The sequence below is a fragment of the Gadus macrocephalus genome, chromosome 12 (genome assembly GCF_031168955.1).
Source record: "Gadus macrocephalus chromosome 12, ASM3116895v1".
In the NCBI taxonomy this organism is placed as follows: domain Eukaryota; kingdom Metazoa; phylum Chordata; class Actinopteri; order Gadiformes; family Gadidae; genus Gadus; species Gadus macrocephalus.
In genome coordinates, this window is record NC_082393.1 from 11,162,705 (window position 1) to 11,177,186 (window position 14,482).

Here is a 14,482-nt window from a genome sequence, read left to right on the forward strand (position 1 = left end):
CATGTTGCAGAAAATGTGCAACAGCCACAGGTCACACTTTTCGGTGGGTCACAGAATTCTGTGTAACACCCGCTCACTCTCCTTGCTTGACCGCGATCTAGCATTTAGGATTGATTGCTCTTACTTGGGTCCCCCGATGTTAATGCTGAATTTCATTCATTGATTTTTGCAGTTGACTTTGGCATGTTGAATTTGGAGACGTTGAAAATATTTGTTGCTTTTTTTAACGTTGAAAATATTTGTTGAATATTAGATTTTTGATTTTTAACATTGAAAAATAAAGCTGAAAATGATTTATTTAACATTTTAAGAGATAAATTCAGAGGCAAAAAATCCAGATATACGTTATTTCAATGCATCTAGTGCTAGAATTCAATGGTTTTTTATTTTCAAAATCCGATGGCAGATTTACCTCCATGACCTTACCAACCAAAGAAATTGAGATTATCTGTGTGATGCCCCTTAGGTGACCGAAATCAGCAAGAGCCTAGTGACACCTGCTGTTTATAATTACATGGTATTCTCTTACATTTCATGTATTTTACAATATAACACAATAGTGGACGTTGTTTTATTTATTTATTTTTTCTTCAGATTGAATATAGAGATTAGCAAATTCATAAACAAGGGTTGTTTGCAACAAATCTTGAAACACATGAACATAAAACATGAACACATTAGCACAAGTCCGTTTTTGACAAATGTGTGTGGTTTGTGCCTCCAGCTCAGAATTTGAAAATAACATGGTTGGATACAGAAATGAAAACCTTTTTTATTATCAACTTCTAAGGAACAAGTCCGATTTTCTTATGCTTATGTAATAGTAAACTGATCCCATTCATATGAAATAATTTGTTAGCATATTGTTTGCTTTGGCAAAATATATATTTTGGTGAGTTAATTTACCATAACCGTAGACTGCACAGTATGTTCATATATTAACGCACATATATTTAGAAGTCTCTAATAGCGAATTCAAACAATGATGTGCATTACGATGAAAGAGTTGATACAGTAAATCACCTGCAGCATTTTAATTAAATAAATGCACATGGGTAACACAATAATTTGGTCAGAACAACAAACAAATCAGTTGATGATTTGTGTAGGTTCACTTAGATGTCTCACACACACACACCCACACACACACACACACACACACACACACACACACACACACACACACACACACACACACACACACACACACACACACACACGAATGCATGTTAGAAGTCTGGCTCTCTTTGTGGCTGTGCAGCAGTTTGGGTCTCAGTTTCAGAGTCAGTGACGGCGCTCTCCCGTCATGAGTAGGTCTTTACACGTCCACAAACGTAGAAGAGTAGAAATAAACCATCTGAATCTCAGTTTCAAGATGCTATTTATATCTCTACTCTGCATTGTTTTATGTAGCAGCTGAATTATAAGAAAACAAAAGTATTGAAATTGCTGATGCATCCAATTGCTAAGAATAAGGTATTACATTTGAAGATGTTTGATTTTTTTTTAATTACCTTTCATTCCTCTTATTCTTGGGATCTTCTTCCATTTCTTGGCTAAAACAATAAAGAACATGCTTATTATAAAATAAGAAATGCAAGAGGAAGGCTTTATTGTTTGAATAACATATTCCTACACGGTAGAGGAAGAAGCCTCGGCTCTGGATGCCTGTATGTCCCTGAAGATCATCCTGTAAAAACAACAAACTCTTTGTGAAAGCACACTTTTAGGATGAGGAAATGAATATGTCATTTTAAGAGCCTGTGAAATTATAAAAAAAAACTTTTATTGAAATGGTTTTACCATGTCATCCAATTAAAAAAAAAAAAAAGGGCAGACCCTCCCATTCCATCTGAGAAGCAGTGTCCAACATAAACACTTTCAAAATGTCCTGTAATCCTTCTGTATCTGCTATGCAAATGTTAGTTCCATGTAATCTGTACTATATGTAGACCATTATTACCTTCAACTAGCGAAAAAACAACTAATGCAGACTGAGATGGTATAGAGAGACTGCCTTAGTTATAATTTACATGTTGGCCTTACCAGAGCAAACCATATACTCACTGGATTTATGACATGGACTGAAGTATCCTAATCAACCAAAACATATAAAGCGGTGCACATAACACGAGATGCTATACAAATTGTATAGCATCTCGTGTTATCGTATTACTTCTGAATCTATCAATTTATTCTCGGAATTGCTACAAATGTCTGTAATTATATAAATATTAATAGAATATAAACATCGGACATAGAATATCACACACATTGGAACGACTGCCATTGATAACATGCAGTTATAGATATGTATGTCAAAAGACAATGCATCCTTATTTAAGTTGTCATTGTAAGGTTAATCAGATGCCTCTCATAGCAATTGATGGTTTTCTGCTTTAAAGCAAGCAGAGTGTGGGTGATGAAACATGTGAAGTACGTACATGGACTGAAACTCCTCTGTCTCTTCTGGTATGGACTTGAGGTATAAGCTGCAGGAGAGGATGGAACACAGTCTATCAAACACAAACACACGTGCGCGCACACACACACACACACACACACACACACACACACACACACACACACACACACACACACACACACACACACACACACACACACATACAGACATGCATGTGCATTTTTACCCAACAGTATAGTTTACATAAAGAAAACTGAACACTAGAAAGCAAAGTTGATATGTTTCTGTAAATTAATGCAAACTCAAGGAAAGGCATTGCGATCATAGTTGCATGGCACCATAATGCAACCATAGCGACACAACTTTAATGCAAACATGCAAAGCGTTCAATTAAATTGGATAGTAATGCATACAAGTTGTGACTGCTCTATAAAGTACATTCGCCGTTTTTTGGGGAATGTCTGGTTATCTATACTTTACTAATAGCCAGTCTGAAAATAAGTGTTTTTTATGTATTTTAAACCGCTACAAGCAACTCGGGTCCAAGCAAGTTGTCCAAAATGGAGGGACTCTTTTGGTGTTTGTCTGTTATGGCAGACATGTGAACCATGCGTACCCGGCGCAACCGATGAAACCAGAATGAATACATCTATCCTGTGTCCTTTTTTCCAAGGTGCCAAAATGTCATTGAATAAACTCATATGTATAATAATAAGAGAGCAATACAATAACAGTAGGGTCCTAACACTGCCGTAAATTCAAACCAGGTCTATATGATCTGAATGCCTACACATTTACTTTACATGCCCTGCAGCTTACAAAGCCTTCATACTCATGCACACAGGAAGCATATGTGCAGAGTCACAATCTACTTGGGCTCTGAGAGCAGAGAAGTCATGCAACACATTTGAACTTCAAGTGATTGCAGGAAACTGATTAATATGTCTGTTTGTGTTTTCATAAATGCATTTATGCATGCATGTGTGTGTGTGGGGGGGGGATTGTGTTGCTTCACAATACAATTCATTTTCAAACAATGATCAATAGCTAGTGTCAAGCAATTAGCATAGCATCCCAAACTTTAATTAACTTACCAATCCCTCTGATAAGCCACTGACTTGCGGCTTAGCGTAATGAAATAAAAACATCAACACATATACAACACACAGAGGCAGGAAGTCAAATATAATTAAATACGCACACGCACGCACGCACGCACGCACGCACACACACACACACACACACACACACACACACACACACACACACACACACACACACACACACACACACACACACACACACACACACACACAGTGTGTGTCCATACAGATATCAAAATGAAACAAATACACTTGTCAATATAATACATGTTGAAACAAAGTATTATTCTTAAGTAAAAAATGTAAAATAGTTTGATACTCACCCTTTTATTTTTTTCTCTCCCTTTCAGTGCCTTAAAGTGCAACACATTGTCCTCAGTATGACATACAGCCTACATACAGATATATGCACATATATGTATGACTGTATAAACCATTTATTTACATGTATTACATTGATAGCATTTTTTTCATATTTATTGAAATTATGCATCCCGACAGCAATCAATAAATCCAAGGTTCTATCAAAAATGATATAATAATCTGGTTATTGTGGCTGTCGCTGGCTTTCAATACGTCTAGCTACCGAACGGCTACCCGCGCAGAGAGGGACCGCCCCCTTTTTGAACAGCTCTGGTTCCGGAAGTAAATTCCGGAATTAAATTCATTTTCGCCGTTGACATCTCCTAAAATCATTAGATTAAGGATTTTAAGCCTGGAACCAAGCCAATTGTTTGTGACCATAAACCGTTGGATTCAAGGCAAAAAATTATTTGGAAAAAGGAAGGAAAGGCAAAGGTACAAGACTGTGTCAATTACTTTTGAAAACGAATGAAGGAACAGCTCATCCCATAAACCATTGCAAATTTTTTCACAATCGTTACCAACCCAATAGTCTAGAGCATTTCTTGCATCTCATAACCTTTATCATTATTGTATTGTTTATATTGTTATATTGTATTGACAAGTTGTGTCATATATATTGTGTGTTCATGTATGCGTTCCTTCGTTCCTCACTGCATAATAACGTTACTCGCAGGCCCGGTTCTATGTTGAATTACGCCCTAGGCGAGACCTTTCTCAAGGGTTTTGTCGCATTCTGTAAGGCATTTCAATCTGCACTAACAGTTAATCCCCCGTTCCCCCCCTTGTCCATTCCATTTGGGAACATGTTTAATAAACATGTTTTATTGCGTTGTTTCATTTAATTTAATTAATTAACACATTTGCCGCCCTAGGCGATCGCCTAAGCCGATCGCCGGCGCTGGTCACTCATTTTTAATACATGTAAATTCAGTCTTGTATTCCAGTTACGTAGGGCCTATTCATTCAACATTATATATTCTGATTTTATGCTACAAGAATTACTAAGAAGCACTGCTAGTGCTATTTCATATATTTGTACTTTTATTTTTATCATATACTCTATCTCAAAATATTTTTCAACATGAACGGGTCATATCCTCTACAGCTCTAACAACTCTCTAACTTTCCATAAGTCTAAGGAAAATTATGGTTGCTGCGGTAAGCGATCGAGTTCAGTGACAGCAGTCATAGACGGCTTGACTTTCGCGTGTCCGGGTAAACGTTTCTATGGTAATAGCGAGCTCCACCAATCAAAGACATTGTGCTACACTTAAGGGATTAGGGCTGTTTCCCAATTTGAAGGAAGCATGCTCAATGGCCGCCCTTTTAAGGACACTACATCATAAAACGCCGACAAGCACTGTTCCAATGTGGAGAACACTCAGAAATTCGCCCCCTTTTCGCGTCCTTTGATTTTTCAAGGATGCAGGATCACTGGATTCTCAACAAGCCAAAATACCCACAATCCTTCGCGTTCACACGCTGCGCGGGTTTTCAGAAATATTTCAACCCTGGAAATAAATAGTTTTGTGCCGTATTGCTTTTTATAGATTCATCATGTAAAGGCAATAAATGAAGCTTAAATATTTTTTTCTGACATTATTGTAATGTAATCATAGGCTATATTTTGCATGGATTGATTTGTTTTAATATGTACCTAGCTGGTGTTTAAAAAAAAATACATGCAGACAAATATAAAAATATTTAACACAAAATAAACAGTAGGCCTATTAAAAAGTGGAATCGGAAGCATTTCCACACTAGCAAGTCGTTCCACACTCCGAACGCTAAAAACACAAGGCAGCACTCTCGCCAGTACTCTAGCCTCATCTCCAAAGGACGCAACTAGCAAGGAAGTGTTCATACAAGGCTGCAGCCTTCACTTTGGCAAACATCCTAGGGCTAGTGTAGTAGGCCTACTTTAAATGACGTTTGTGAATAAAACATGTTTTTCTAAAAACTAAAGTTAACTTCTTTAACTTGTGGCTTCTACAGGAGCATATAGGCCTACCATAGTTTCACAATATAATGGCTCGTTGTAAGTATACCTTGGATGGTTACGACATAATGGTTTTAATCAAAACCTCTATGGAGAAAATGAATGGAATTTTTACGAGTGCGCAAATTCAGTTTTAAGAAAACATGCTTTATTCACTATGTAATTTCAAGCAGACTTTCCCAAGCACTCCCAGGTGTGGGTCGTGGGAGATTATATATATCTATTCTTTATTTTTTTTTTAAATAAAGAAATGCAGACATAGACAGAATGCTGCACCCGATATGTGCGTTGCAATCTCCTCTTTTACACCGGACTGAAATGCAATGTTAATAAGAAAGCAGGCTCACCTATCTCATTAGCCAGGTAAATAGCCAACCCAGTCTCACCAATATGCGTACAGATCGCACGGTTTGACACTTTCAAAATGCGTGCAGTACATACGCCAAATGACCATTTCGCGTGCATATGATACGCAAAACCCAGCATTAAAAACTGTGGAGGGCGGATGCGTCCATTTCGCGTGCATATGATACGCAAATCCCAGCATTAACTGAATGGGAAATGCAATATTTTAGGACAGATTCACCATTAAACGTGTTTCTAATGACATTTCTAGCGAGAAATGTACTTTTTCCTTGAATAATCTTCAGTCAGTGAATGTGTATGATCTTTATTAATCTTTATTATCTGAATGGGAAATGCAATATTTTAGGACAGATTCACCGTTAAACGTGTTTCTAATAACGTTTCTAGCGAGAAATATACTTTTTACTTGCATAATCTTCAGTCAGTGATTGTGTCTGATCTTTAGTTTTATAGTTATTAGGAAGATTTTATCGGCTCGCTCGCATGTTTCAACGACGTCAGGTTGTTAGGGACGCTGCTTTCGCTAAACTAGCAGCTCACGTGTTTCCTGCGTTTGTGTTATTAAACCGTTAATTTATGTAACCTTTAATGATATCATCTTGTTAGAAACACGTATATCTGAGAGCCAACCCAGTCGACAAAAGCATACGTTGACAGTGTACGTTTTCGTGAACCCTGGATTACGTCGCATTTCAACATAAAATAGCGTGTTATACACACACACACACACACACACACACACACACACACACACACACACACACACACACACACACACACACACACACACACACACACGCATACGCACACGCACACGCACACACACACACACAATGCATTTCGCTGCTTAAACAACAACATATATTATATTCCCTCAAATATTATTACTTTCAAAACATTGGCCAAAGTGGAATATCTTTTTTATTTGGGCTGCTTCTAGGACATTTTGGGTGGATTTTGAACGGTATGTGGGCAGGACGTTTTTTGCAGGACCTGGCAACCCTGCGCTGTTGCCCGAGGTACTGAAATGCTCCGGAACAGATCTGGATTCACTATGGCCAAAAGACTTGTATGCCCCCCCTCCCCCCTTAAATAAATACTATGGCAGAATAAAGAATAAATTCATGCATTATCATTCAACTTGAACATGTGTTTTTACAGTATAGCGTGGTGGAGGGATGACGTATGTTGGTCAACCCGGAAGCGTCGCCCTGGGTTCCCTTGACAAAAAGCCAACGGGGTTTTCCATTGGATTTTGGATTATTGCAGAAAAATTAGCATCTTTGAAGCACCCCCTCAAAAACTGAAAATAAATAAATAAATAAAAATATCCTTGCTCCAAAGAACGAAATGTAAACCAATGCATTCTGAATGGGAGTGTTTCTCCGATTTTTCCATGCTACACAGAACGAAATGTAAACCCATGCAAATAAAGACTTCATGGTCATAATAATTTAAATATCATTAATCTCCTGAGGGTGGTATTCTATTTTTTTCAACGGGGCTGCATCCAGTCACTTGACCGTCATGGTTGCTATGGTGGTTGCTATCGACCGCCCCCTCATACTCATGTTGCGTTCGAGTATTCTCTGCGAACCGACTCGGATCTCGGATCTGATGCCACGCCCACACTTCAAGCGTTTTATTATTTTGCTCGGTCGTTGGAGGAAAACATGGACGCCACCCGGAAAGCTGTTGTCGCGGTAGCATTGGCAGAGGACCAGGCGATCCAATATAAATTTCTGGATATCAATCAAAGGCTCATAATAATCTTCATACCAAGTACTAAATAAAGCTAAGTTTTCTGTTTTCAAAACGCCACCTCAAGCGTTGTATTAGCCGTTTTATGTTATTATCTTTTGCTGGAGAAGGAGGGTTGACTAGCTGAAAGGAGTCGTAGTGAAACAAAAGTTGTTTCGGCTTGGCATTCTCGCATCCTTTCACTTAACATGAATGATGTTTTTTAGGTGGGGACTATTTATCACTACAAGTGTTTTAGTGATAAATCATATATAAATCATATATTTTGTATTCCGCTGTCCCTTCTATAATAGGTCATGGATCTATTAAAAAGAGTAATAGGTCCATGGCCTGGCCTCTACGAATGACCTGGAAGTACTTGGAGGAAAGGTGGTTCGAATTCTTGAAGTGCTTAGGAAAGGAGCCTCAATGCATCCTTTCACCCTCCTTAGCATAGGTTACTCCTGAGCAACCTTCACAAAAGGAAAGGAGATAGTAGTATCCCATAATCCTTTACTGCGGCAATATTAAGACGCATGAGAGACGCAGTAAAGCAGGGCCAAGTCTGACCTAAGTGATTCTCACTGTTGGCCGCAACCTGATTGAAATCAATACGACAAGAACGCATGGATCGAAAGAGCGCTTGTTGTAGTCCAACTTCGGAAAACCGTAGTTTCACTCTAAAGACGCTAGAGGTCAGCAATAAAGTTTAGGAGAGGTTCGTAGAGGCCCCAGGATGTTATCACCAGCATTTCTGACGTTTTTATCCCAGAATGCATTATGTTATGCGAGGCAACAGGTCCATGGCAGGCAACGGGACTCATCGACCCCACTTCGCCCGGGGCGGGACTTTACGTCCAACGTCACTCGCTATGGGTGTGCATGTGTGCGCGTAGCCGTTTGTCTCAGGAATCAGTGCATGAACTCCCTTGCACTACAGGATTACGAGCGCGATGGAGGGTGGGTGACATTCCTACATTCTGTGATGATAGGCTATATTTCTACAAATGACTTACTATTACTAGCGATTAACATGACGAAACAACACGAACTAAGCTAACATTAGACTATAGCCATACCAGATAACGCCATACCAGCTAACCCTAACTATTTCTATTAAACTCTGAACCATTTTGCAACGGGCAACTGTGTGTTGGTGTGTCTTATTGCTTTCCACGTCTGCGTCTGCATCTTTCCCACTCCTGGCTAATAGTTTCAGCATTTGTACTGTATATCAGAAATGATCACCCTGTACCACACTGCTGACTTGTTGATGTTTTGTGAGCACTCCCGCATTTCTCTAGGTATCTTAAGTTTCCTACTGGAGTCATCAAAACTTTGGTCTTTGTGTTATTGTAAGAAATATTGTGTTGCAAAAACACTTTGTGTCTTACCCTTACCATTACCCTAGCTAGCTTCATTAAGGAATCAAACCCCTTATCCCCGCGTTAATGAGTTGTTCTCTGACCACTAACCCATCAGGTCTTAGTACATGTGTTTCAAGAGTTAACCACTTGACAATCTTTAAACTTCGGTTGCCTAGAAATTGTAAAGACAGTGATGTGTGTACATTGTGCGAGTATCCGTCACTCGCGATGTGTGTGCAGTCCAAAATGAAAGAAAAAACCTTGCATCACTAGGGAATCGAACCCCCAATCATCAGTCTTTAAACGTTGGTCGTTGGTAATTGTAAACAAAGAGATCGCACTTTGTTTAACTGCTAACTAACAAACGGGTTTATGCGTTCACTGAACAAAGATTATGGAAATAAAAGACCACTTTTCCATCAGAAAAATCATCAGAACCGTTATTACCAACCCATAGACACTAAAAGCCAAAACCTTTCTCACATGCACACCCATCGCGAGTGACGGCTACGCGCATACATGCACACCCATAGCGAGTGACTTTACGTCTCGCCCGGGGCGGGACGTAAAGTCCCGCCCCGGGCGAAGTGGCGTCGATTTAGGCTACGTTTACACGATGACGGTCTGAACAGAAGACGCAAAAGTGGCGTCGCGTCTTCACTTTTTATTCCGCGTTGAGACAAGCGTTTTCGGGAGGAAATCTGCGTACATACGGTGACGCAAAAGTGTGTGGAATTTGATTGGGTATGCTTGCCAGGTGGCTAGGTGGTGCTGTGATACACTATCACACAACACCGCCATGTCTGAGCGCATGCGTAGAATCTTCCTTCTTCTCTTATCCGTGCCGCAAAAACCAAAAAGATCCTTCTCTGTTCAGTAATACTATCTGTACATATCCTGTACATTTCGTGGAAAGACTCCTGTACGCTTGTTAGAGCTGCCAGAGCAGCTTGAAGGTCCGACGCATGGAAATAATCTGACATGTTTGTTTATTTCCTTGTACTGGCACATGTATGTGAAGTAAACGCGTACGCAACGTGAGCAGATCTGAGCAGTGTTTTGCGTCTTGGCAGTGTAGACGGAAACGCTACGGCGGAGCGTATTCAACTTTTCCACTCTGGAGGGTGGTTTCAGATTTATGCGTTTTCATGCCCCAAAAACGCTGTCACCGTCTAAACGAAAGGCACTTCCGATAAAATATTTCGTCGTTTTTACCCGCAAGCGTCCTCGTGTAAACGGGGCCTTAGAGAGTCCCGGCAGGCAACCATGGACCTATTAAAGAAGGCAACGCGTGCTCAATCTAAAACTCGCATACCGATTTAAAGCACTACATTACCCACAATTCGAACACAATGTCTTTGATTGGTGGAGCTCGCTGTTACCATGGAAACGTTTACCGCACCAGAGAAAGTCGGGTCGATTACTGCTGCTGTCACGTTAAAATTGTACCGGGGGCGAAAATTGTACCGGCCTACGTCATCCATAGTAATCCATTCCAAACCTGCCTGGCAACAGACGATCGCGTCAGTCAACAGGCGATCGCGTCGAATGACGTGGGAAGGTTCTTGAAAATTCGCGAACTCGTTCATTGAGCGCGACAAGACAGATAACACTTATTTTACAAATTACATTTATTAGCGTTCCTAACTTTATATTTGTATTGTATTGCATTGTATTTATCTATTTCCCTACACAGTAATAGCTAAATGTTATGGGGATAACGTGAATAATAATAATAAAAAACATTTACCAGTTAGTAAATGCCTGCTCACCTATCTACCCATCTATCTATCTATTATCTATCTATCTGTCTATTACCTACAATCTATTCTCTAAATTAAATTAAGGAAATTCAATTAACACAAGCTAGCTAGACTATGATACACATTAAACACTCAGTTTACTAGCTAAATTCGATTAAACAATTAAATGCAACACAAATATAAAGTAAAAACAAGTGTTATCTAGCGGTCCGTTATCTGTATTATATTATTTCGTCTTCGGCATCATGAGCGCGATTGAAACCTGCCTGACAACGGACAACCGTAATCTGTTGTCCGTTGCCTGGCAACGGACAACTGATTACGTACCCGGTACAATTTTCGTCCCCGGTACAATTTTAACGGGACACTGCCACGGAACACGATCGCTTACCACAGCAACCATGATTTCCCTTAGATCAATGGAAGGCTAAAGAGTTGTTGTTAGAGACGTTGAGGTAATGAAGTGTAGGCCTACAGGTTGAAAAAATGTTGATTGAGAATATATGATAAAAAAAAAAGAATATATATATAGGCTATATATATATAGGCTATATATATATATGATATATATATATGATATAGCACTAGCAGTGCTACTGAGTAATTTGGGTAACAGAAAAGCTAGGAATAAATAATGTTGAATGAATACCAAACTGAATTCACATGTATTAAAAACGAATAACGTTATTACCTCATTGACCGGCATTGATGGACGAGTGAGCGGTGCAGTCAGGACGAAGTAGGGTACCAAATCGCTGACAACACTATACAAACTAGGCTATATGAAACATTATACACACACACACACACACACACACGCACACACACACTATATACGACACCAATTTTATTAAAAATATAAACACTATAATAATGACAAAGGATATAAGATGTAAGAAACGTGCTAAACTATAGGATGGAAGCCGTCTAAAAAAGTTTGCAATGGCTAAAGGGATAAGTTCCTTCACTTGTTCAGATTTGTTCTGGTCACGACTAACCTGACGGATGTTTGGCTTGGTTCCAGGATTAAAACTCTTTATATAACGATTTTCTGAATAATTTCTGAATAGAAAATGAATGGGAAATTTACTTCCGGAGCCAGAGCTGTTCATAAAGGTTGCGATCATTGTTGTTCTTGTTGCTAAAGCTAGCGAGCTAGTCAAATATGTTGGGGGAGTGGCATCGGGGAGGCCTGACGGGAGGGGTGGGAATTTTTTCTCTCCATTTTTTTTTACCCTTGCTTTAATAAACACAAAGAAAAAACTTATTTTAATACTGAAGCAAAATCTACTTTTTATATTAATTTCGAATTTAATTTAACAAAATAATGTACAAATGTAAGAAAATAATACCTTTGATTTCTGCACAAGCATCATGACACAGAGTTCCACTAAGGTATCAGTTTCCTGTAACATGACCAAAAAGGAATTAATAGCATGAATGTCTTCAATACTTTCTATCTATGCAAACTACTAATTCAAACTGCCAAATCTCAACAGGGAAAAATATTTTGATTACTGGCACCCAGAGTCTTAGTTTGATGGTCTAATTTTCACAGTCTCCCTCACCTGTAACGGCAGGTTTGCAAAGAGGTAGGATGAGCACACGTCATCTAACTGTTGGACCAGGGAGAAATTGTTGTGAGCGGCACTCATTGAAAAGACACAAAAACGGAGAAGGAAAGCACGAACAAAAGAAAGAAAAAAGACCAAACAAATTAAATAAAATCAAGAAAAAAGTAACATTTACCTGGCTGAAAATCAGATTCTGGTGTATTGTTGCTTGTTGAACTTGTGGTGGTGCACCTTTAGTTGTACAAAAAATACAGGGTCAATATCTTATTAAAGTAATGGTGTTCATCTGTGGCCAAATAGCAATGTTCAAATTTAATGACTTCATGGTGCAACAGCCGAATATGAGGTCTAAGTTGAAAATAATGAGATAAGTACTTAGGTGTTAGAATTATGGCAGTGGATAAAAGCCATTATTGTTGCACATGTTGATGGATTGGTCATTTATTGGGCAGGTCACATGAAGCAAAAAGCTACATAATTGGTCAAAATGAATTGACATTAAAGCATTTACTGTTTCTTTTAATTTAATCTAATTGAATCCTCATATATCATTGTTGTTATAATTACTCTCTGGCAAGTTGTTATAATCGCGATAGTCTTAATTGTGAGAATCGTTGAACTATAACAACCTATGCATAGTATGGCAAGTATATTCATATATCAATTACTTTTAAGTATAATAATAACTGTAGGGTGCAGCCATGTACTACAACGCATGCTTTGCTTACGCAAAATGATTAGGCATGCATATCAAATAAGTTTATGTGCTGTTTATTATGACAAAGTAGGTGTATCAATGGAACTTTTTTTCCATTTTCCCATAAACTCAATGAGAACGATTATATGGACCATTCCATCCATGCCTGTAATTTATTTATTTATTTTTACTTGGACGATCAAAAGTAAATCGATACATTCCTAACGACTTTTTACACTGACATTGGGTTAGAGCCATTTATATTAAATTGTTCATTCATTGTCAATATTTATAACCTCTCCATATATAAAGTACAAATAAAAAAGAAACTTTTTCTTATAAGAAACATAAATATCAATATAATTTATCCAATATTCTGTTTAAAATTAATAACACACATACAAACACACAGACACGCAAGCACACACACACACACACACACACACACACACACACACACACACACACACACACACACACACACACACACACACACACACACACACACACACACACACACACACACAAGCAAAACACAGCAACTTACTTTTGCAGGACGTGATGGCTAAGATAAGGAGAGCTGCGAGGGTCAGAGTCGCGGTGCTCGGTGGACTCGGCACTCTACTGTGGACGCTTGGCGAACCGCTCGTCACGCTGTCACGAGCGTGGGTTTGGCACTGGGAGGTCCTCATCGTGCTGTGGACGGGCTCTGTCTACGTCTGCACTCTTAACTTGGCTCGCAGTGGTTCTGTCAAACTATCATATCTTCCATCAGAACCATATGAAGGTATGGGTCACACCCTCGATGCTATGACTGCGTCACCTCCACTTGTTATCATTATCGTTCATCCTCACCATCACAAAGAAAGAGATTGCGTCTAAAAAATGAATTATACATTTTGATTAACATCAATGAATTTATTGTAGCCTCCCCTATGTTGTGCAATGTGTAGGCCTATCATACAAGCATTAGGCCTACTTATTTAACGACCAGAGTAGGCAATTCCAATGCAATCCGCTACCACCGTAATGGCTCTATCACTCGTATGCCTTTGCTTCCTTTTCCACATAAGAATTTCGAG

At 39.0% G+C, this 14,482-nt stretch overlaps 1 protein-coding gene across 1 annotated transcript; it reads right to left on the minus strand.

The window, feature by feature from the left end:
* Positions 1-565: 565 nt before the first annotated feature.
* On the minus strand, positions 566-14,235 carry nmu (neuromedin U). The gene is made up of 10 exons (XM_060067561.1): positions 13,948-14,235; positions 12,879-12,934; positions 12,698-12,745; positions 12,482-12,535; positions 3,852-3,881; positions 3,520-3,549; positions 2,445-2,492; positions 1,637-1,690; positions 1,515-1,556; positions 566-1,316 (listed from the first exon to the last, which is right to left on the minus strand). Exons 1-9 carry the CDS (start codon positions 14,090-14,092, stop codon positions 1,527-1,529), a joined length of 495 nt encoding a protein of 164 aa, XP_059923544.1. The 5' UTR covers positions 14,093-14,235; the 3' UTR covers positions 566-1,316; positions 1,515-1,526.
* Positions 14,236-14,482: the final 247 nt, after the last annotated feature.